This window comes from Stegastes partitus, unplaced genomic scaffold, assembly GCF_000690725.1.
Source record: "Stegastes partitus isolate 25-593 unplaced genomic scaffold, Stegastes_partitus-1.0.2 Scaffold646, whole genome shotgun sequence".
Taxonomy (NCBI): Eukaryota; Metazoa; Chordata; class Actinopteri; family Pomacentridae; genus Stegastes; species Stegastes partitus.
In genome coordinates, this window is record NW_007578377.1 from 222940 (window position 1) to 248646 (window position 25707).

At 45.2% G+C, this 25707-nt stretch overlaps 1 protein-coding gene across 2 annotated transcripts in view; it reads right to left on the minus strand.

The window, feature by feature from the left end:
• The window catches only part of LOC103363253 (matrix metalloproteinase-16-like), an 80927-nt gene extending 55512 nt beyond the window's left edge, over positions 1 to 25415 (minus strand). Inside the window, exons 1-4 of one of the 2 annotated variants that reach the window (XM_008289928.1) lie at positions 24962 to 25415; positions 7312 to 7460; positions 6106 to 6120; positions 5085 to 5207 (exon numbers count right to left, since the gene is read on the minus strand). In XM_008289928.1, coding sequence (XP_008288150.1) covers positions 5085 to 5207; positions 6106 to 6120; positions 7312 to 7460; positions 24962 to 25087 — 413 coding nt within the window. In that variant the 5' untranslated portion in view covers positions 25088 to 25415. The remainder of the gene's footprint in view (positions 1 to 5084; positions 5208 to 6105; positions 6121 to 7311; positions 7461 to 24961) is intronic. The other variant, XM_008289929.1, reaches the window with a different exon arrangement.
• Between the last annotated feature and the right edge of the window lie 292 nt (positions 25416 to 25707).

Sequence of the window (25707 nt, forward strand, 5' to 3'; positions counted from 1 at the left end):
CACACACACACACACACACACAGACACACACTCAGGTATCACTAGGAAATGGAAAACACTTCATGTGAACAGGCAGGTCCACGGAAACAAACCATAAAGAGGAGCTGATATCCGACGTGGCTTCTGTTTGTGATGATCACAGAATAGAACAGCTGGTATTTAGAACACTGCATTTAGCTATAGTCACAGTTTAAATAGTTGGTATTACAGGTGCTTCTTAAATCAGTAGATCACATGAAGGGATTTCTTATTCAACCTTCTCTCTGAACCCCCAGACCTGCCGGCGGGTTCGAGAGCCACGTCATCATTTTAAAAAATTGCCAAAATCACACCTTCCACTGCAGCCAGAAACGAGAAAAAGGGAAAGAACTGTTGGATATTTCAACTTTTAGACAGTCCTGTAATGTGTCTCAGAAACTCAACCAAAGCTCGAAATTGTGATATTTCATGAAAATTTGTCTATTTGGCATCGTCTACAAAATTCACTCCAAATATTTTTTCAGTACTTCTAACCATGATTTGCCAGAGTGGCAGGAATTTACACTGAAGTCAAATAGGCCTGTAGTGAGTAAACAACTTTTACATTTGAGAACGTCAGCCTTTTGGTAAGCGAGCGAGCTCCCCGGCTCTGTGAGGCGCTGCAGATTGACGTTGTTGTTTTTTCTCTATCTTTGACACCCACTTCATACTGTGAGAAAACAGATAAAGATAGAAGTATTGTGTAAACGCTACCTTCATACAATAAAATCGATGGTGAAGCAATCCGACGTATATAAAATACTCACTTTGAGTCATGGAATATTGTCACCTACTTTTAAGGACATGTATGTGCACTTTCTGGTAAACTACATTTTCAACATAACCCCACTGACACAGTGAACAGAAGCTCATTTACACACTGAGCAGAGAAACAGTCCAACGCTGTCTCTCCTGAGAGAAACATAGCGTCTCTAACTCCTAAATGCTCCGTCGTATCCAACAGGACCATAAGCTATGAGCAGCAGCAACCGCAGCTCGACAGCCTGCTGCTGAACGTGATCACATTTGTCTTAAGTGGTACAAATTGTGATGAATAACAGCTTGAAGACTGTCCTCAGTCGTCCTGGCTGATAAGTGCGTCCATCTCCAGACGGGGGGGGAGGCTGGCAAACCCCAAATCACAGAAACTATCTTGAACATCAGCTGAAGAAGCATTAGTGCCATAGTTAGCTGTTGACTAAGCAAACCATCTCTGCCTGATTGAGACCACTTATGGAGGCAGCGCAAATGGCAGCTTTGTCTTTTGAAGGGCTTGCAGAGAGCAGATAGAAGCACGAGCACAATAAACACAAGGAAACAGCCTCTCTTCCCAATCAATATCAGCTCAGACGGTCTGCAGAGGCACAAACGTCTTCACCTGAGATTCAAATCGAGAGAAAACACCGTCGCACCTCCTTGGTTTTCTGTGAATACGTGTCCTGCCCTGTGCGAAAGGCCTCGCCGACAACTACTTGAGGAAGAAAAAGAAGGTTTCACTTGAGCCTGTGACCCGAGGTGCTGTGTCCTATTTTAAGGGTGAAGAGAGAGACGCACGCAGGGAAAAGCTGCAAAACAACAAATGAAAAGCATCCCAGTCTGCTCTGAGGCCGTATCAGTTATATTAAACTCCACGTGGCGAGGTGATAATGATACTGGATGCGACTCGTGTGCCGTAATAGTACCTGCACGCAGGGAGAGCAGTGGGGATGCCAAAGCTAATTAGTGCCTCCCCACAGAAACGACTGTATGTGGCTACATGGAAACCAGCACACACCTGGGGCGCTCATGCATTTGTTATGTTCTCCAAATGCCAGCGTTGTTTTTCAAGATTATTTTAAAAGCTCAAAGCACGAAAGAGAAAAACAAGAGGCTTTTTCAAGGAGAGGGAGTTACGAGACATCCGTTTGCAATCGTTTCCTTTGACTGAAGCATTTCCTCGTGTCAGAACGGCACATGATACACGCAGCGTATGAAAGGATCCCTCGGCTTTAAACTTCATCAAAAAGGTGATTTTTAAAAAAAGGATGCTGTTAAATGTGCTTATTTTGGGTGATGTAACGCTGCAACTTAGCGTTTTAAACTGAAATAAAACAACCTTTCATTTAGCTGCTTGTGTGACCGTGTGGCAGCCAGACATAGCGATGGCGGTCACCACACTGTCCTCATGGAAGACAACAACAAAACAATGTTATGTGCACGAACTTTACAACACACAGAGCTCCGTTTACCATTTTAGTGAAGCTCAAGAATTTTGTATATATAGAAAAAACACAAAGAACAATAGAACACAGAACATACATACTATAGATATGTAAATATTTAATATAGTGCAAAGTTGTTTTGGGTGTTTACAGACACAGATTGTAAAAAAAATCAACAAAAGGTTGCCAGATAGTTTGAAATTGTGACGCATTATCTTTCAGCGTGTATCCTATTTTCTCCAAATGTGATGTATTAGACAGTTCTCTTGCCATTGGGTACTGTTGGTCCTTTTCATGACATCAAGAGTAATTTTTTTTGCAGTTATAAGAGAGCAGGAAATAAATTTCTGTTGAGTCAGATTCCTGTATATTGCTGATGTTCCGAGGATGGTTAATAAGGGTTCTGGTGACGGGTGGTGAGTGTTAAAAACCTCGGACCAGTATGTGAGAATGTTAGGACAGAGTTGCATCGGAGGACTGACATTTATCGCATGTTGATGAGGAAAGTCAAACTCCTGGGTTACTAGAAACTATGTGGAAGAGAAAACCAAGTTGGATGACGGCTCGTTTGACTTCTAAATAAAGCGGTTTTGACAGTCTGTAGTTTGCAGTGATATGAAAAATGAAAACTCAAGGCCAGAGCACTGCATGTAAGAGACGGATGGAGCCACTGTCCATTTTTAAAAGATGGTGGCAGTCCCCAAACCAGTGGGTGGCATCATGGTGGTCCATCTTGAGGACAAGATGCTACAACGAGTGACAATTTCGATGAAGATGTTTCTTGTTTCTGCACTTTCATTCTATTCAGGTTCCTGCTGCACATCTTCTATTCTCGGTAACATCACGGTTGTAACTCCAACAACAACTTCTAAGCAGATTATAAGAATCTTTCCATGAATGCTGCATTCTCCAGCCACCTCCATTGCGCCAATCTGAGATAAAAGGAGCAGCTGCAGGCACATCTTCCTGCTGACTGGAGGCCAGGCACACATCCATGTACCACACACACACACACACATACGTACGCACACACACACGAGCACACACTCTCAAAAACGCTCCCATCCTATTACGTAACCCTAATCTGTCAGAGAGCACCCTCTGCCTTCCACTGGGGTTTCCTCCTTTCCTCTCAGCTCGGCTTTCTCTCTGCAGCTGCTTCTCCTCCCTCCACTCTTCGCCTTCCTCTCTCATTTCCACCTATCTGCTCTTCATCAAGCCCGCTCGTTTGCCTCCTTTCACAGCCGTCGCAGATGAACCGCGCGCTCACGTAACTAATTTCAAAGCCGATCGCGGTGTAATTCTTCCACAAGAGGAACGCGCAGCCGTCGGTGATGTACAGTCCTACTTCAGCTGTAGGTCACTGAGCCATAGATTATATTTAGCATGTAATGCTGCTTATACATTTATCCCGGAGGCAGAGCAAAAAATGAAAAACAAGCTCCGTTCTTAAGGATTAATCCATGAAACACGGAGCTGGGGGCAAGCGACAGTATAGTACGCATAAAATATTACAGAATCTGGGCTGCTGGCCTCGCTAAATCTACAGAGAAATATTATATAAGTACAGCATGTTGTCCTATACATTATTACTCATGTAGCTGGATGTCAGAGAACTGGGCTGGTGAATTATGAAATTGGCGACGAGGCCTCTGGTACATGTGTGTACCAGAGACATGTACATGAACACTGTTTTCCCATTTGCACTTCATGTTCCCTGAGGGATAAGGCCGGTTCTCCTACAGCGGGGCGGGTTTGAGGAGCCGGGCCTGTGCTGCCAGTGTGATGAGATGTCGGCTTTAACGTCACATTTCAGTTGACCTTTTTATTTTTTTTGTCCATTATGTAAAATACTGTGTTGATCTCTTGTTTATTTGCTGAACAAGGGGGGACATGTTTAAGCCTGGGATCTGTGCAATCAAAAGATCTAACAGTCAAAGAGGAAATATTAAGTGGATTTTGAAAACTGCAAGACGAGAAACGAGCGAGGTGTGCATGAGAGCTACGACAGCTGCTGATTTCTGGTTGTCTCCGTGCTGCCTGATGAAAAGGTCGGCGACACCGGTGGAGTCCTGAAGCCCTGTTTGTGTGCACGCCTCTCTGAATGTGTGCACGTATCAGTTACTGCTTTGTGGCTGCAGGCCTCTACTGGCTTGATGACTGAGTGTCAACTTGACAAAAGCTCCCTTGATGGGGAAAGTCGGGATGTGTTGCTGGGATTTTCTGAGCGTGTCACAGGGATCGGAGGGAAGCTGGATTATTAGGAAATGGTGCACTGACCATAGACTGTATAAAAGACGGACCGGCCCTGAAAAATGAAGCCAACCCGGACGCTGCTGGCTCCACAAAGCCCTGGCTCCCATAGACTGGAATTGGAAAAGAAGTGATCACAGATCATGAAATACTGCATTCCTACAGCTCAGGATTTTTTAAAAATTAGTTTTCATGGTCAAATCCAGAGATCAGGTGGCCAATCTGAAAATAAATCAATACTGATTTTTAAAAAAATCGTCAACATTTTGCGGGGCAAGGGGCGTGGCTGGCTTGATTGACAGTCGGCAGCAACCATACAGACGAAGTGAGCAGAAGGCGGTAAATGTGGGCGGGGCAGAGAGGGCCCGCCTCTCAATCCGTCTGACCAATCGCTGCTCCTATGGCTCCGCCCCCCTCCGACTACTTTTGCGTCACTGGCTCCAAAAATCCAAGATGTCAACCAGGAAGTAATAAAACCCTGGCTTCATTTTCTCAGTGCAGAAACCAACGGGTGACGTCGCGGTAGCTACGTCCATCTTTTACACAGTCTATGGCACTGACCCAAATGAAAACATTGCAAAAATTTGGTTCGGTAAATCAAAATCCACCCACCTGTATGTGATATGTTTGTGTTGCCACCTCTGTCCTGTGAGGGCGTACCGCCGTTTCCTGACGCTGAATTTGAACGCTCCTCCTACCTGGTCAGGAACCCCACATCTGGGCTTCTTCATCCACCTGCAGGACAAAGGTGAGGAGGCCACAGGACAACACTGAATACATATGCAGCATTTCGTGACGCTCAAGGGGTGATCAAAAAGTTCTGAGACTGCCCCTGTAAAAACCTCTACCTGATTTAACTTTCCCCATTAGAGTCTTTGTGTCGTGACACAGCGCTCCCAGCGTTCCTGCTTGTACCGCTCCCTGGAAGTCCTGTTATGCAAACATGTCAAGCACCATCTGCAGTGAACCATGACTCTACTTAACTGTGTCAAAACGGTGACCCTTCAACTTGGATTTCACTTTGGGCAAGAGGGAGAAGTCACAGGGAGCGAGCAGGGATGGTGGGGAACGACCACGGTGGTGTTGTGGCCCAAAAAAAACTAAAAAAAAACAAAACCCCCGGCACACATTTACCACATTGTGATCGGAGCACCAACGTACCACCACGCCAGAGCTCGGGTCGCTTGCTGACACCACATTAGAACTCTACCTTGACAGTCTGACCCTGGGGAACAATTTCACACCAAGCACATGGATGCTGAAGAATAACAACAAGCGTGTTTTTGGAAATTGTGGGCTGTGAAAACTTCTTCTCTTAGCAGTAGCCGCAGTCCCACTCCTTCCCACCAGTGATGATCCTAAACATTGGATCATCCCAGGCTGCTGACAGACACAGTGTGGGATGATGTATTCAGTACCAGAACTTTTTGATCACCCCTCACCCGTTGTATCTCTGACTTAACAGATGAGAGCAAAGTAACTGATGTGAAGCCACTTGTATGTAGAATATAAGCAATCAAAACACAGTGTTGGCAGAAGAAACACACAAACCATCAGTCGATAAAACACACGTCTTACATGCCATTTTCATGTATTTCCATTCACACATTTCCACACGCAAAAGCCGCCTCACCTTATCGTGTTATCGCTACATCAACCAAGCGAAGCAGAAGAGGAGGGAAAAAAAAAAAGCAGACACACTGTTAGCTTATCACATTTCACTGTGTTTCAGCCCAGTGGTTGGACAGCTGTTAGTCGGCGTTCACATCGCTGGCCACCACATCGCCGCCTCACAGTTCAGTGGCCAATTTCAGCTCATTTGCTATTTGTGGCACGGATGGTATTTCACTGTTGGTGGGCACAAATGTCAGTGAGCACTGTTTCAGAGATGTGCAGGTATAAAGACATCTGGCTGAGGCGCGGAGGTTAATCCGGGTAAAACAGGCTATATTTGGTTTTTCAAACATGAATTATCTATTGCCTCTATCACTATGATTCTTAACGTGATGCATAATTAAAAACGTCTCTTTAAAGATTCATGGACGCGTCAGGTGGGTTTTATCCCCGTCTACACTCGTGTGTGTGGACATCATACAACATAAGACTGAATCGCTTTTTGATTTTTATCCCAAACCGACGCGTCGTCCTCGTCTGCTCGTGGCCGCGACGTTGAGGTCTAACTGATGGAAACCAAACGCTGTCCCCGTTCTTCGTTCTCTTCCGCTGAATCTTAACACTGAGGCGTTCTGCAGCCTTTGATCTGACATCGGAGGTGTACTCTCTGCAAAAGGTCCCTTTGATCAAATTAAAACGCCCCACTTAATCTATGTCAGTGTAACTTTGTGTCTGGCAAAATGGCTCCGCTTGCCTTCAGAATGCAGAACAGGGCCCGAATGAAAGCGGCACCGACCATTTGTAGCCCCATTTTGAACACGTCGCGTCCACTTAACGCTGAACACTGTGAATCTTAATCAAAACCAACAAACGGCTGCAACAACAACACAGTTTACAGCGTGTCGTACCCGCTGCCTTTCGTTAACTACTTTTTGTAAAAGATCTATCTACGCCTAAGGCCCTGAGAGAACTCAGATTATAAACATCAAGCGTAAAGCTAAATCTGAAAGTATCGAAGGAGCATGCATCTCTTTTGGCTGACGTTTTGACATTTCCATAATTAACCACACAGATGTAATATCAATTTAAAGTCTATAATCCACATTTACAGTTTGTATTTGGAATCGACTGCTTGCTATCACCCGCCCGTGTTGTCTTGTTTTTATTAGCGACCGGTTCACACTGTGGCATCTTTAGGGGTGTTTTTTAAAGGTGTGTGACTCACTCTATAGTGTTGCTGTCCAGACTCCCTGTGACATTTAGGCCGTAGCGGCGCTGCATGGCAGCGATAGCAGACTGCATGACTCGGGCAGAACGCAGCACTGACATTCTGGGGTCTGCAGGAGGGAGGTAGCCATACCTCTGGAGCCATGCCTGCAAACAAGCAAACAGGAAGGAAAAGGTTAGACATTATCGGAGGGTCCACAAATTACTGCCAATGCACAGAGTTCAACCATGAGCGCAGCAAAGTGGCTAAAAGGACAGTTAGAAATATGCTTATTGTCTTTTTTGAAAGGAGTTTAACTGGAAGCTTGACATCATTAGAATAAATAGATTATCATGAAGCTACAGCCTGGAAACAGTTAGCGTAGCTTAGCATAAAGACAAGGAGAAACAACTAGCGTGGCTCTGTCCAACGTTAAAATCTCTCTCTGGTTCTTCATCCATCCATCCATCATCTCTACACCTTGATCCTCTTTAGGGTGGTGGGGGGCTGGAGTCTATCCCAGCTGACTCAGGGTGAAGGCAGGTTCACCTGGACAGGTAACCAGTCTATCACAGGGCTACACTTAGAGACAGACAACCAAGCACACTCACATTCACACCTACGGACAATTTAGAATCACCAATTGACCTCAGCATGTTTCTGGACTGTGGGAGGAAGCCGGAGAACCCGGAGAGAACCCACGCTGCACGGGGAGAACATGGAGACTCCACGCAGAAAGATCCCGGGTGTCCTCACCGGGACGTGAACCGGCGACCTTCTAGCTGCGAGGCAACGGTGCTCACCACTGATCCACCGTGCAGCCCTGGGTTCTTCATTAAACGCCTCAAAACTCATCTCTGTGTGTCAAAAGTACATATTTAGGTTTTTCTTTCCCATGAAACAAATCCCATCCTGCCTTAAAATGATAAGATATAACGTCACGGTGCACAGTTTCTAGATGATGCATCTTCTAGCGTATAAATAACACCATATAGAGATGCTTCAAAGGTTAATTGACGCTGTTTAAACGTATATGCTTTCCACCAGCTCTGAAGCTCAGTCATTACCAGGGTCCATGTGGCCCACCAGAGCAGCGCAGGGCCACCAGAACTACAGTGTAAACCCCCGTGTTAGCTGTGAGTTCATAGCATTGTATTTGAAAAGCATTTTAAACAGACTCAGTAGAAGTAAAATAAAATATAACCTGTTCTACGTGACCTACAACACTCAAATGTCATCAAGATACAGCTTCGTATGAAAGCTACAGAGAACAAAAACCAGCAAATAACGTATCCAGAGACGCTTCGGGAAAGACGTTTGTAAAAGGGCATAAAAGCAGAGAAAGAGAAATCTCTGTACCAGTTATAGTGCAGAATGTCATCTGTTATCATGTCATTTGGCTTGTCAGGGAAAAGCTTTGGTGTAATAGAGCTTTCCGTGTCTCTATAAAATCCAGCCAGAGGGAATCACAGCTCAGATCTTTGGACCAGGCAGGAGAAGGGGGGATCGGCCGGGCTTTCCCACAGAAGAGGCTTTAGGGATTTGGATAGTCCCAGCCTCTTTGTCTTCTCTCAGCTTTCATCATAAAAATGGTAAACAGATTCGGCAACTGCTGCACTTCCTAACACAAAGCCAACCAACCAATAAAAACGCAGCTAAATTGTTTTGCTTGAAGTGTAGAGAAAGCGAAACAACACGACGCTGGCCTAGAATCTCAAAGACCCGATGAACTCGGAGCCGACAGGCTGCGTATTTGCCTCAGACCCTTTTTATTCCTCATTCAGCAGCGGTGTGCTGTGAAACCTGAGCGCTATTCTCGTACACAATGTTGTCGAGCTGCTTCAGTCATCGCGGAGGCCTGCTGCTCAGGATAGCATACACACTGAGAATGAAATTCACCAAACTGGGAGGGAGGCATGGTGTGAGAGCAAGCGAGGAGAACGCAATAAAAGGCAAACCATTACTCCACAAAGGAACAAATGTGAGCCTATAGCTCTGGTTGCAGTGAGTGAGCCTCGTGTCGGACTCTGAGCAGCAACAACAACGAGCTCTTTAGAAAAATCAGACTTTAAAACTCGCTGTTCGTATAAATGTTTAACGGGAGTGCAAGCAAGATTGAAAATATATATGTCTGTCACAAGTGCAAAGGAAGCACATCTTTGTTATTTTTTGATTGTGGAAATTAAACGTAGCGAGAGGATGCTACTCAATTAACATGACTTGACTTCTGGTAATGTCTTCTAAGACCAGAGAGAAGCCCAGCTGCAGGAACACTGTGTATATACAGAACATATATATAAATATATATAAATATACATAGATCCTACAGAACCTGTAAATGTAACTGTGAATTTTAACACCAGGTGAGATCTGACAAAAAGTACTTGTGAAGCGCTATGGGCAATACAGAATTAAAAAAAGAAAAAAACCCTCAGAAAAAAATATTGATACCCAGCACTTGGAAATGCTAAATATATAAATACAATAACACTGTCTTGGGGTAGCTACCGGTGATTTAGGAACTATTTTCAGTGAGCATGATGGCTTATTAGGAAGAATAAGATGTGTACTGCTTTACAATATTCTGTTAAAAGAATAAGGACTATGTTCTGTGTGCAGCTCGACAGCTAATTTTTGTCCTATAGGTGAAGCTGCAGTAAATAATTAGGCTAGCTTAGCATAAGACTGGCAGCATGTCTCCTCCTACCAGCATCTCTAAAGCTGACTAATTAGCATCTTATACCTTGTTTGTTTAATCTGTAAAAACAAAAACAGGCAAGATTTTTTTGTAACATTCAAACTGAACAAGGCTAGCTTAGCCTGCTTCTTGTCTTTATGCTAAGCTAAGCTAAGCTAACCTAACCGGCTACTAGCTGTAGCCTTGCCATGTATGGTATCAATCTTTTTGTCCAACTCTCTACAATACAGTGAATAAGGCTATTTCCCCAAAATACTAAACTATTCATTAAAAAAACAAACACTTTTAGATTTACCTAAACAAATAACACTTTATTTTTGGGAGCTATTATAATGTGCAGTACAAAAATGGCAAACTTACTTATTTTAATCTGCGGTCAGCTGAACATGTAGTAATTTTTATTACTTGGGTTTAATTGGAGCAAATCCACAACTGCTTATCCACCCAACGCAGCTAAATAATTTAAAAGAGTCTCAGAGCTTTGTCTACATTTTCCCTTTACTGTTCCTGGAAATAAAATTAAGAGCCCATTTAATAAAGTATTGCTTTTATAGCACAATCACCACATCCTAGAAGACACTAAACCCTATAGCGAAAGCCTCGACTTATACACGTGTATCACAGGAAAAAATGGACTGACATTTAAGTCTCCTTGTACCATTAAGCTCTACAGTATCTAAGCCTGACTTTCTCTCTGCAGATTATCTGTGTTGTGATTGGCACGCTGACAAAACCCTGATGCTCTGCTCTGCTGCCTGCTGAGGACTATACGTAGGCATGCACACATCCACACTCTGCAGCACCCATCAGCGGGACAGATGTTAAAAAGCACACGACATGATTTGCAAACCTTGTCCACCTGACGTCTGCATGCTGTCCTTTTTCCTCCCTTATTTTCCTTCCTGTTTGCATCCTTCTCCGCTCGGTGCTCTGGTCTTTTTCATGCATTTCCCACCACCTCTCTGTTTCTATCACTCCACCACCCTCCTCCACCCCCCAGCGCTGAGTGAGTGGGTGATAACATTACAATGTGTGTCAGGTTTTTACACTGTGAAAAAAAACCTCTGGGGAGAATGAGAGAGAGGTTCATGGGTGAGATTTTCATTCAGCTGCTCGGCTACTGAAACTACACTAATGTGGCACACACACACACACACATGCAAGCTCAGACAAAGACGCACACGCTGACGAAACGCTTGCAAACAAATCAAGCTGGCAAAGACACACACACACACACAAACACACACTCTGAAGCCCGGTGACGCTTTTAGAGAGCTCGGGCATGAAATGACACATGACAGTCCACAGTCAAGAAATCATGAGACGACGCTGCAGCAGACAAACAAGCACGTCAACAAATCTTCCTCCAGAGCAGACGGTATGTTCTGGCGTGAGAAAGGCAAAATGTAGGAGGTAAAATTTTAGTTCTGAAAGTAAAACAAAAAATTTAAATCGCACCAATGAATGACGGACGCTCTATAGGAGATGTAAACACCAGAGGACTGAGCTAAAAGGGCCTGTTTTAGTCTCTACATACTGAGCTGCTGTTACAGACATTCAAATCTTAGTTGGAATCCTTGACATCTTTTTTATTTTCCAGCCTTTCAAACGCTCCGTCGTCAATTCGCTTTAACCCGAAGCAACATTTAACATCATGCATTCACGCCGTCAGATCTTCGCTCCTCCGACATCTTCCCTCCGTTCACGTCGCTCTCTTTTCTTTCTAATTTCTACTTTCCTTCTTCTTGTCCTGTAATCATCTCCGTCCCTCCCTCTCATCTCCTCTCTGACACTGCAGCTTTATATTGAAACTCGGCTCTGTCCTGTAACCGCTGCCCTGGTGGATTCTTTGGTGCTTTTGGGGTGAAATAGGAAAGAAAAGAAAAAAAAAAAGATATAGATGAAAAAGTTTTGTAGTTCAGACGTGGCACTGCGTATTTGAAGAAAAGCGCTTTTCTTTTCCCCCTTTGCAGTCTTAAAAGACGACTGTACAACCTGATTTTGCCAGCAGAGGAATATTTTAATTCAACTTGAGCTGCACTACATTTGATGCATTTTAATAAAATTTAGACCACTTTTTCCTCAGATAAAAGAGCCTGTGTCGGCCTTTTTATCTTTCCTCCCGAGGAAAACGTGTACTCCAGATATTAAGACGTTGTAAAGCATGAAGAAAGTATTCGTGACGAACAGTGTGAAGGTTGTGCGCCTCCAGACGCTGCAGCCACTATCAGACGCATCAGAGACGGAAAGCAGAGGCTGTTGTCATGTCTGTAGCTCAGATATTGACAGGATATTGGATGATGTCTGTGCAGGAGGCGAGCTCGGCGTCCCACATGAGAATGAAGACGGCGAGACGGAGGCAGGATGTGGAGGGTGTAGCTGTCACGCTGCTTCTTTACGTACAGCACCGCCGGGAAACAGCGAGACGGCACCAAGGATGGATCCAGCAGAAAGAGGGCAGCCGGTGATTTCAACGAAACTTTCCTACGATGACAGCGAGCGCCGTCGGCCCAGTCGTTCTGGTCGCCGCGTCTCTTCTGCTGCAGCGCTTCGCAGACAAATCAAAATTGATACTGGTTCATGCAGAGATGAAAATAGAAAAGCAGGTAAACGTCACACGTGCTGCAGCTTCTTGGTCGTGCATGATCACACGCTGAAGGATTCAAGGAACTTTGTTTGTCACGCCTGCTCACATTCACGTGTTTATGGTACGAAATTAGTGCTCAGCCTAATAAAAAGCCTAATAAATAACAAGTAAAATAAAAATACAGCAATGTAAGTGTAGTAAACAATAACGTTACAGTAGAGAAGCCCAAATTAGTTGTGTTTAGCACTAAATACTTGTGTAAGCAGCGAGGTAGACTGCTTTTTAGTCCAACACAAGCTCCAAAAGTCCTACAGTTGCCATGATGCCATAAATATTCACGTTTTCTTCTTTCAAACTCTTCACATTCAATTTTTAAAGGCTTAATCACTGAAGCGTTTAATAGCTGATCAGTAATTACACTGCGACCAGTCAGAGTTTGTATTCAACATTTCTATAACATCATCCTGACTTGTCAACAAACATCATTGTGACTAATCTGAATTGTTTCTGTCTGCGTTCCTCATCTGATATCTTCCAGCGAAGCATCTGAACGACGTTAGCAGAAGCAAAGCCAGCTGCTGCTGCGTCGTTTGAAAACAACATGAAATAAAAGAAGCTCATCAGCAGAAATCCTTACAGGCAGGAACTTGTGGACAACAAGAGTTTTGCTCATTAGAGACTCGCAGTTAAAACGTAAAGCTTTGTTTTTTTTTTGTGATTTTCTGTCTCCAGAACCACTTGAGGACCTGTGACGGGCTCAGAACACTGATCTCCCACGCAGCGCCGCCGTATGCGGTTGGTGTGTTGAGAAGCCTCCTCCACCTCCGTCCATCGCCTGCCATCGCTTCTGATGTAACTGCAGATATCTGCCATTATCTGTCATTTCACCTCGTAAAACCCTAAAATCAAGATATCTCTGCTGCATGCTGTAAGAATTCCAGTTCGAGATTTCTTGGATTTAATGCTGACGAGTTCAAACTTTATTCACGACATCTGAAAAAGACATTGTGGATGTTTTGTATTGAGGGGAACTAAAGATACCGCAAACTAGAAGTACGACGAGTCAGAATTACACTATAGATATTTGGAACTAGACCTGCAAGGTGGCCCGGTGGGTAGCACCGTTGCCTCGCAGCTAGAAGGTCGCCGGTTCGCGTCCTGATCTTTCTGCGTGGAGTCTCCATGTTCTCCCCGTGCAGCGTGGGTTCTCTCCGGGTTCTCCGGCTTCCTCCCACAGTCCAGAAACATGCTGAGGTTAATTGGTGATTGTAAATTGTCCGTAGGTGTGAATGTGAGTGTGCTTGGTTGTCTGTCTCTAAGTGTAGCCCTGTGATAGACTGGTTACCTGTCCAGGTGAACCTGCCTTCACCCTGAGTCAGCTGGGATAGACTCCAGCCCCCCACAACCCTAGTGAGGATTAAGGTGTAGAGATGATGGATGGATGGTTAAATGGCTTTTAAAAATCACAATGTCATCATCAGGTTACCCATCTCTGTCAAAACGCCTCCCTTTTATTAAGTAGCTCTGACTAAGTTTTTTGTTAAATGAGTTAAATATTCTATAAGTCGACACCAAGTTCCCTCCAAGGCTTCTCCCAAAACCGCCACCTGCTTTTTTTTTTTTGCATTTTTCCTCCGTCCATGGCCAAACAAAAGTTGCCACAGTTGCACTTCCAGAATCAAACATCCACACCCTCCAATCTGAGAATCAAAGAGAAGCACGAGCTCAAGGCTCAAACACATGAATACTGCATACGCTCTCAAAGATTAAACCCCAGTCTTTGATCTGTGATTCCATCATCATGCCAGAGTTTATAGATTATGTCTTGACTTCTACATTATTAGTATTCTGCGTCTTCTTTGGGAAAGTGGTTAAAAAAAGAAGCAACAGTAGGAATCGATTATTGCATTTCCTATAACGTAGAATACAGCTGAACACTGTGGATGTTGTTAAATCCAGCGTCCAGCTCACCACGTCCACGATGGCGACCCAAAAAGTGCAAATCTCAGAGATGCGTTTTGCTGAATCAGTGCCGAGCTCGTTGCTTTTCCTCTACCTTTAACTCTCCTATCTGTCTCACATCTTTCTGTTTTCTTTCTCTGCCCTCGCTCGCCGCTGCCCACTTCTCTTTCTCATTGATTCACTCTCTGGCTTGGTGATGTATGGTTCCCGGCGTTCTGCCGATGTAAGGATTCCTGAGAGCAGGAGGCTCCGGCTCGACAGCCTCCTTTATTCAATAAGACAGAAATTCCTCCCCGTCCTCTCTCTGCAAATGGATAACAAGGGAGCCTGTAAGCATGGACGGTGCTGTTCAATTTGGACTCCTTGTTCATGTAATAACGGTGACACAGGACGGTAAGCGCACGTCACTACAGGAAAACATCCGCAGGACGATAAACTACTGTTCTGATGATAGAACGAGGAAAGACGGGGTTGAAAACTGCATTAAAGGTTAATGAAGACGTGTTAGGAGCATGTTCACCACGACGCTTCAGTTCTGTGGATCAAAGCAGAAAATGATTCATAGGTACAGTTTAGCTTTTAGCCATTTAAACCATAAACTGAATCACAGCGACTGAAAGGGAACTGAAGAAGGCAAAGCTAAGCATTAATGTTATCGCTCCACAATCAGATGCTCTGTTCTGACTGTTTGTTGAATGTGACGCTTCAGCCAGCAGGTGTTTAGCTTAGCTTAGCATCAAGCTAAACATGTATTGTGGCCAACAGAGTCCACGATAACAAAATCTTTTCCTAGCTCTGTTCTTAAGGTGATAAAATGCATCTCGGAGCATCTTTCAGTTTCACTAATTAGCCGTTGATGCTAATTTTAACTAGCAGCAGATTCATGTACAGCCATGAATGAAATGAATGAGAATATTTATCAAAATATAAACTACTCTTAAATGACTGAAAGAAAAACAAGTCTGCCAAACATCAATCTCAACACACAGCGCGCTTTGTGTTTGTGCTGCATTCTCATCACAAACTAAGCAGAAATAATCTCGGAGTGTCAGTTCGGTTCATTTACGCCTTCACAGCGACTCTAGCTCTCACCAGGCTTCAACCGATTTCAACCAGCCAAGCGTTAATATGTCAGAGAACAAGCGCGGGTCCCTCACATCTGTGTGATCTAACAATAATGTTGTTAGAACTACTGAGCACTTCCCGAAAGCAGAAAGCAGTGAGTGCTGTAACGAGGTTAAACTTCTCCAGAAATCAAGGCGCTCGTGAAGTGGAAAGATAAGGAGTCCACCAGCAAGGCCCTGATGAAGGCTAAAATCTCTGAAATGCATCAGTGCCTATTTTTGGGTTCTCCACACTTGATTTCACTTCACTTTGAAGTAGATTTCTCTCATGCTTCAGATGCGAGAAGAACCTGGCCTGGCCTCCCTCCGCACTCCTTCACGCAGAGCGCATTTATTTTTCACCTTTGTCACATTATGGAAAAAGTACAGCTTGTGGTTTGAAATCTTGGTCCTATAGCCGGCCTTAAAGGACACTTCAGTGCTTTTAAACACCCTTATCTTCAGAAAAATACATTTTCCCATTTCTCTAAGCCTCTTATCCGGCTACTTAAGACCTTTCAGGTGGAGAATGCTTGCAAACAGAGCGGCTAAAACCAGAGTCAGCATTAGCAAAGCCATCTCAGGTAAACTCATAAAGAGCAGCAGGTGAATTATCCAGTCGGCGAGCGAGCACAGCACAGGAATGACTCAGAGGCCTCGTCCTCAACCAGCCAACTGAGGTGAACTCGCAGCGCTCATGTCCCCAGACCACCTCTCAACGGGCCGGCTTGGCCCACTACCCGCCGAGCAGGAGGCGCGCCAATTAGCCGATAGGTGCCATCAAAAGGCCGACTTGTAAGCGAGGGTTAATTATTGATGAGACGTGGCTCGGGAAGTGCGGTCGGCATGGCGACGACGACACGCGGCGCCTGGCGATGTTGACGTTGGTGACTGATCAGCTGACGGGAGCCCGGTCCCCCTCAGGTTACAGGGACAGCATGCGGTCTGCGCTGCAGATCACATGTGCATTAATTGTTGATGGCGAGTTGTGGACATGAGAGCTGAGCTTTAGTCGGGGGGCGGGGCCACACGTTTGACATTAAGGTGACTTCAAAACGGCTGAAAGTTTTATGAGACGCCACAAAAAGACATCGGTGGAGAGATCAGGTGACCTCAGCTTTGATATGTTGGTGTCGAGACTTTTCTTTAGTTAGAAACTTTAAATGTTTTGTACAAATGATAAACAGGATGACGTCGGGGGCAGTTAGGCTCAGCCTGGTCTCAAATCTCTCTCTGGTGATGAGACAGACCTTCAATGAACGCAGACACAAAGTAGAGCTTGTTTACAAAGCTCAGCCAGTTGGAGAAGCTTTACAGGGAAATGGAACAAAGGAGATCTACTGTACCTCGTATTTTAATTTAGTAATATTACTCAGTCTGAGCCCACAAAGGGGTTCTGTATGTTCATATCATAGCATCAGTACCTCTATCGTGTACGGCACGATGGCATCTTCTGTCTCAAAACACAAAGATCTGTAATTAGAGCACCACATCTTCAAAATAAAGTATGTTTTTACATCAAGCTATTTCAAATCACTGCTGCAATGTTTGATTGATTAGTTGTCAACCAATAAAATGTATTGCCAACTACTTTGGTAATGTATGGATTGATTAAAGTTTTTTTTTTTTTTCCCAAAAGGGAAAAATTTCCGGGTTCCTATCCCCCCCGGCAAAATAAAAAAAGCAATTCCGGAAAGTAACCTTGGCCTTTCGAAACAACGAGGAAAAATTTTTTTTACCACTTTCTGCCATTTTATACAAAAACAAACTGATCAACAAGTCGAGAAAATGACTGACAGCTGATTCAATAACTGCACGAGATGCACAACCTGTAAGCACCACTTGATCCGGTGGTCAAATGCACCATTTCACAAACACTAACAGACAGATACAGCTGACAGAAATACTGCCTGTAGGCTGCAAAATGCCAACGCGTTTTTGTTTTTTTGTGCTATAGGCCAGGACCTGTCAACCGAGGACACAGACACTTAAAGCCCTTCTAGTTTTCTATTCTGCTCATCTAATCAGTGAGTGATTTACATCCAGGGATGCTGACAGAATACAATTAGCTCCCTGCTAGGATGGAAAATCAGCAGTGGAAGACCTTGCCCCAAGTCATTTTCATACCACAAATAACAGGTCTGCCAATTATTCCAAACTTTAAAAAGCGGAAAGGAGAGAAGTCACTTATTAGAGGGGCTCCAGCTGTGGACGGTTAAGAACAGCTGCACCTACGTTTTAAAGCGCATCCAGCTACTGCATGCATTTGCAAAATATTCAGCACGGCAGAGATATTCCACGACAGCATCCAGCAAGCGTGCCAGCAGCCCTGCATTAATCTTTCTGACTGTATAACAACACGGCAGGTGGAGACAGTAAGACGTCAATCTGTCGGGTGAAAGAGCAGCTCAGGGCGACGGCGGCTCTCAGCGCAGGTGACTGCTGGTGGGAACACGATGCCGGGCTCCCAGGAAGGCCCCGCCGCCTCTGACCACCCTTAATTATTCATCGGTTACACGCCGAACCGCTGGTGAGTGTGCCAGGGTCGTCAAGGCAACCACAGCCTTTCCTGCCCACACCGATAACCACAAACCCACACACACACACACACACACACACACATGCACGCGTAATTCAAAGTGCTGTACTCGAATTCATGCTGGTGAGATTTAAATTAGAAAAAAAAAAAGAGCCAACAGGAGTTTTAATGATACCAAAACTATCATCTGCACCTCATGACCCCGGCGCACCGCGATTATCACAGAGGCTGAACAGGGCGCCGCCACGTTTCCTAAACACACACACACACACACACACACACGCCGGCTTTATGCATGCAATGTCCACCATCTCAGTGGCCCCATTAGGACGAAATGTCACAAAAATGTCACCCAAAAATGTCACGGCCTGATCATACATACTGATCAGAACGCCGGCTTGTGAGTGGATAATCTGTCGGGGAGGTTTGTCAAAGGATTTTAATGACTTAAGATGATGAAAAATGATAGCAAGAAATGTCTAGATTATGAGATCTGACATCAGCTGCAGCGTGATATCAAACCCTAATAGACACACACAAAAAAAAAAACGCCCATAAGGCTGTTTGATATTCAGGTTTCAACTTATGTTAATTCTGGGATGAAGCGCAGAGTAATCACTTATTCAAACATGCTGGAATGTGATTATATTACTGCGCGCAGAAACAGATTGCAACAGTTGTCATGACTCACGAAGCTGTGCAGCGTGGAAGCACACACACACTAACACACACACACACTCGTCCCTGAGTGCTTGTCAAAAGCTTAATTGACAGCTTTACACGTGACGCCCCACCAGCATCATCTAATGCTGCAGTTGTCAGTCACATTAAAGATTTAACAGCTCAGTAAGCTGTGACCAAAGATACGTCTTGGAAAGAGCAAAGCTGTCGGTTGACACGCGCCGAGAAAGATTTAGAACAATACATAACAATAACAAGTGGCTGCCGCCGAGTGTCAGGTGTGTGTGTGTGTGATTATGAATCATTTAGGTCCGTGCAGGTGTTGTTGTATTTCTGCAGGATTGGGTGAACAGACTGACACAGACGCCCCGGTGCCTCAGAAATCTGCTCCCTCACCGAAGCCAAATGACGTCAAGAACGGCCACGTTTGTGCGCGCTCGCAATCCGTACGACCGCTCGGCGAGAAACGAGGCCGGAGCGCATCAACATAAATACGCCTGCGTGCGCTCAGACACTGGAGGTAAGCTCGTACATACAAAGCGTACTGTATGTAGGAGGGAAACGTGGCTGCAGGGGAACAGCAGCGACGCTTCAATATCAGCTGTGTTAAAGACGAGTGTGTAAACTGTTGAGGAAATAAAGGACTTCGTTTTCATGCAAACAAAAGCCCAATCACAGCCGCTGATTGACGGAGGCAATTACAGCTTTTACATTCTGGGGGGGAAAAAAAAAAAGCTTCTGCTGCAAAGGACGAGATGCATTTTCAATTTGAGGCTATTCCGGACAATTGTGGGGAGCAGTTAAGTCGTTAGTATCAATGCTGATAACCACCATGGCTCAGGGAAGTAAAGAAACGTTCAAACTTCATTAGGAGAAGTTTCAAGGAAAAACACGCCAAAGCACCAAAGAACACTGTTTGACTGCCAAACAATTTCTGGGAAATGCAGAGCTGAAAAACCCCACGCCGCTCGGCGCTTAGCACCAAAAATAGCAAGTAAGAGGTTATAACACAGCTTTTTTGTTGTGTGTAGTTATAGTCGAGCCCAAATTAAAGTCTCTCCTTCAGTCCGCTGACCTGCAGACTGCGGGTTTCTGAATTAAAGCTGGAGGCACAAACACGCAAGCGGCTACGAACGGACGCAAACATCACAAAGCTAGAAGAAGAATCCATGGACGCGAGCGAAGCCACAACACGAAGAAAACAGACACATGCACTGGTCCACACACATTCCCACCAGTTGCTTTCCATTATTCAGATGCCACTCAGGGGCCGAGCATGCCAACTGGTAACAAGAGCTGAGACGGGGATGAAGCTCTGCCATTCCTCACATAGTGACAACAGCACTAAGTAGTTTGCACTGGACGGCGCTGAGCCTGGCATTAGCACGGCGCTGAAAACAGCTACGCCACTTACACTTATGTGACACCATCGTAAGGTTAATGGGAATAGAGGAGGCTGAAATGTCTATATGAAATAATGACTGTTTCGTGCAACGCTGCTCCTTGTTTTTGTGCCATAAGAGGAATATTTCACATGTTTGTTTTCCTGCCCAACGCCAGATCAGAACTTTGGTGCCATTCTAACGTCCGTCCATTAAAAACAAAGCTAGAGACACAATTAGCTTAGCTCGGCGTACAGAAAGCCTACCGACGCTTCTAAAGCTAACTCCAATTAACATCTCGTTTGTTTGTTTCGTTCCTAAACTGTAAAACCGACAGCTCGCCGTGCCCGGTTCAGAAACGGTTCCACCAAACGGTTCCAGTTGAGTTCGTGCGCGGCTCGCCCAGACGAGAGTTGTGTTAATTAGAAGCTTAAATCGATGATTGTAAACGCATATCAGAGCTATGGACGGATCAAAGCCATCTGTCGTGGAGTTTCCAGTCTTCATGCTAAGCTAATCTAGCGTCGTGGGCTGTAGACACAAGTGGCACCGGTCTAAATAAATGACAGCAAATAAATGTTATTATTCTGCAAAATATTTCAGTTTACTCAAGATAGCACAGCTCCAGATGCGATCAGATAATCAGTAATACGGTCACATTTATGAATCCTTTTAAGGTGTTTCTGTCCCGACATTTACAGCAAAAAGCCAACAACTTAGTTCTGTCTCTTTGGATGACAACCAACCAGCAATCGGTTGTTTTCTGACTAAAGTTCAGACTGTCCACTACGTTTCTTGGAGATCTTTTGCTAGAGATAACCAGCTGACACACGGAGGGAAAAAAAAAAAACCAGAGGGAGCAGATGAAATCCTCGGTGGATTTAATAATTACAGCCGACAGTCAGCGGAGTCGAACCAAACCACCTCCTCCTAATTCATTCATCCATCTGAGACAGGATGTGTTAGCAGATGGGAGTACAACTTTGCACTCTTTATTGTACAGCAGATTATCTCTGACTAAGCAACTTCACTTTGTCTCTGGTGAGCACAGTGGCATGATTCAAACACTTAATGTGACTCAGAGCGCGAGCGCTGCACCTGATGCCTCTCTGCGAAGCGCTCGGCGCAACCAAGGCGGCGAGAAGCTCATGAGGCCTCCATTGTTGTTGTTGTTGTTGTTGTTGTTGTTGTGTACCTAGAGAAAGAAAGCCACCGCAGCAGCGAGAGAGAAAAATGAATCAAACCCCGACAGGACGCAGAGGACGCAGACCACGCGGTACAGAAATAGCCGAGCGGTACAGTGAGGATTTTACGTAACTGAACGATTTTTAGAAACAAAAAGCGTTTAAGATGAATAAATTTAGCTCGGCGGTTCCAGGTGTCCTTAAAAGCTGCTGAATGTGACGTCGTACGCTGAAATCCTTCGGAGCGACCGTCTGTGTGTCGGTGGCGCTGAATGAGTTACGTAATGTTAAGTGAAATTTCCCCCTAACTGTTGGACAGTGTCAAACGAGGACAGGGAGGAGAGATTAAACCTCCATTATCTCTCTTTTAATTACTCTGCGTTATATAAAAGCTAATGATAAAAATAACTCAAGATAGCTCGACTGCTCTCACAGCCCACCTACAGCACCAGGCCTTGCAGAGAAAAGCACTAAAAAATGACTTCATGGTTGTCACACTAAATCATTAGCTTTTCTTTTTTTTTTTTTTTCCATAAAATCAACTGAAACAGAAAATAAAACTCATGAGGAGATAAATAAAATTAACTCGTGGCTGTGCCATTGTTAATGACATTGTCTAATTTGCAGAGAAAATTACTTCTTCGCGGGAAGACAATCGGATAAACAAAAGCTGAAGAGCTTCAGGAAATATTTCTGCAGTAAGCACAGACTGGCACATCTATAGGGTTGAAGTGAGGCGCAGCACGTTAGCATTAATCACTGTTTTATCACACGCTGAGTGACAGGCGGCTTGTTCTGTAAAAACACAATCCAAAGCAAAAACGATCGGAGAACAAGTGGCATTAAAGTCAGTTCAGCCATGAAGCCAAATCCAGAAAGTCGGCGCTGGAACGGGTCAGGTTTTCTAAGAGGCCGCAGTCTGACCAGCAATTACAGGGGAGGCTCGGTCTGACCTCCCACCTCAAACCACACCTGTTATTTAGAAGAAACGCTCATCTCTGGCTTCATTATTACCCTCTGTGACCCGCGGTGTAGGTGTGGTGACAGACACTTACATACACACAGTCATAACAAGCGCTGGAAGTGGCTCCAGTGAAACCAGTTTGGGTTTTCAAAGACAGAAAGTGTTTATACGTCTGCAGACAGACATCAGTCAGTGGAGTCTGAACCGCCGCCTGACAGAAGGACAACGCAGTCGGTTTGCTTCAGATCGCCCAGAGGTCAAATAAAAGTTTACTTATTTGTCAGTTTAAAGTCACCTTCATGTTTAACCCTCATCCTACCACGGCCGTGTTATTCCTTTTTTTGTTGTCAATCGGTTCCTATTGACTTCATGTTGGCTCAGTATCCTGCACCATCAGGGTGGGAAGTGTCAATCACTGTGAAGGAGACAGACGGATTACCTTCTGTGCTTCCTCCTTCTATGCTAAAATGAAGGTCAGAGTCAGAAATACAACATGTAATGTCATGATTTATGTTTTGCACGCTATAAAAAATAACTTCCCAACATGATAATAATCTTTTCTCCAAGCGACTGATGTTATTTTAGGAAGAAATTGGCTTATTATTGGGGACCACGGTGGCTCGTATGTTGAACATGTTGGTAAGATCATTGAAGACAGAAGAAAACTTTGGCAGATATTGCACAGATGACATGCAGTTTGAAAAGTAGTAACGACAACAGTGAGGTGATATCACACATGAAATCTAAGTATTGCACATTACATTGACAGATGAGCGTTAAACCCTCAAAGTTTGCTCATGGGCACTTCACCAGCTGTCGATGAAAGAGTTTAAAACGCTATTAACCGGAGCCACAAGACCTCTCTGGCTTCAAAACAACAAGAGCAGTCAGATGAGGGGCCGTAAAGCTCTCGTGTTACGGCGAGAAGCCCTGCTCTCGCCAACACGAGAACGTGTGAAGGCTCTGAAATCCTGCACAGATGCTGTCATGTCAGGAAGCTGGAAACATCCACGGATGTGAAACCACCACGTTTACGCAGCGCTACAATCTATAGGAAGGGATAATGAGCTGACATGTGTGAGCTCAGCAGTATCTCCACATGACAGGCCCGGCGGGAGGCTGCCAGCAACATACATGCAGAACATCTCATCCGGCTCCAGCACATGTAAAAATATGCAAACTGGCATTTCTGTGAATGAAAACACAGCTTCAAAGCAAGCTCGCTAAGCAAACATCTCGCACGCATAGAAGTCAAAATATCTTTGACTACGAGTGGTTTGAAAGTGATTTACTACAGTTGTGGGATTTCTAAAGAGCAAGTCAGAGTGCCAGGGCCACACTCACAATGCAGTGGCACAAAGGAACAAGAGATGCAAAGGCAGGGGGAGGAATAATGACATTCAAGTGGAGGCGGACGACGTGGGAGAAGTATGACAACAATGTTAATATTACGCTTTTAATCACGTTTATGTTGTGCAGCGGAGAATCAGATCAAGTGTGTGAGTTTTGACAAACACAACGTCGGTCACACGGGGACGACAAGAGCTGTGAATGAAACTCCTCACGTCCCTCTAGCTCACCTCCTCCTCCTCCTCCTCCTCCTCCTGTCATGTGGGGCATTTTAACTGAATAACCTGTAGCATCTGGACCAAATCTGCTGCCTTCCAGCCCTTCCAAATGGAACGGCGTGGCATGCCAAGCTCGCAAATCATGTGGATGTGAGGGCTTGAATGAGTGTCGGCGCACATGCCAGGGCGATCCTGTGTGGCGTCTCCATGTGCAGCCGAGTGCGAGAGACAAGCGAAGGGGGGACTCGGTGTCACACTTTGCTCTGGAAACAAGAAGCAGGATGTAAAACACACAGATGTGCCCTTCATTTAAAAAGAAAAAAAAAACTCAGGGAGGGAAGCTTGTCCTGCACAGAAAGAAAGAAAGAAAAGAGCAGAAACACTGACACAGAGTTCATTGCACTCGTAGCCTGAAGACTTTTGGCGATCCATTAAGCCGAGAGATCAGATCAGAATGAAAAGCCCCCTTTGTGAAGAAAGCCCCTCTTCTCATCTGGCTGCTCGCATTGTTGCCCGTGACCCCACAAGATCTCCAGAGTTAAGCCCTGGAGCATGTGCTGGTTCAGCTGCAGCGACAAGACGGTCTCTGGATGCTCACATAGTCCACTTAGTAGTCTCTCTGGATGTGTGAGAGCGGACACACTTTCTTTGTCTTTGTATTGTGACTGAATGAAAACACACAGAAATGAAGCTACTCCTCTTTTTTTTTTTTTGCTTCATCACATAAAGCTTTTTAAAGCAACATGAGGGGCTATATTTCCAGTGTCCATTTGAAAGGATAATTAAAAATAAAAAGAGAGAGAGAGAAGTGTGGCAGGACTACAACCCAGCTGGACATCCTCACAAAGACCCTGTTGTTGTGGCTCAAACATCAACATGAGCCTCAGCAGCCTCTCACACTTTATTCTTTAGGATTTATAAAATAATAAAAATTATGTCAAACACGAAGGTGGGAGGGTGAAGCTCAGCTGAACGGCTGTCATGTCAACAAACATCTTACCTCCACGCTGAACGGCTGCTCCTCTCCGTTCACGGCACATAAAATCCACAGCAACAACTGCAAGCATAACGTCCCCATACAGCAGCTATGAAGACATCTCCTGCTGCGGAGCGCCGATAAAACCATAGTGAAGCCCGCTGGTGTCGCTTTTCTGTCTGCGCTCGGCTTTATTTACAGTCGGTACAAACGCACGGACGGACGGCGGCGGCGGCGGCAGGAGGAGGAGGAGGAGGAGGTAAAATCCTAGACGCTCGGTAGCAACATCGCTGGTGCCTCGGAGCCGCTAGCGGAGCAGGGAAATGGGGGAGAAAGGAGCGGACCGCCGCTTTTTCAAGGAGGAGGAGGAGGTTTATCCCCGGGGAAAGAATCGCCTGTTAGCGCCTGTCAGCAGCCTCCCGGTGGTCCCGCAGTCCCCGGGTCAGTCCTCCGGTACGCCGGCCGTTGTTCCAAGCGGACGCGTCCACCCCGTTTTCTGCAGCGCGCGGCATAGCTGCCCGTTTTCAATCGTGTTTCCCACCGAGTGCGCATGTGCGGGCTGGCACGAGCGTCCCCCCCGCCCCTCCCCTCTCCGCCTCATCTAACGGCGCTATAAAAACAGCGGCGCTGCCAGCGGAGCCGCACACGCTGCTCCGGAGCTTAGCGGCTCCCGGTGCGCGTCTTTTTCACGTAAATAAACACTTGTGTTGCATTTTAGGAGCGCACTTTATCACACGAACACAACCGGAGTGAGTTTATCACAACACAGA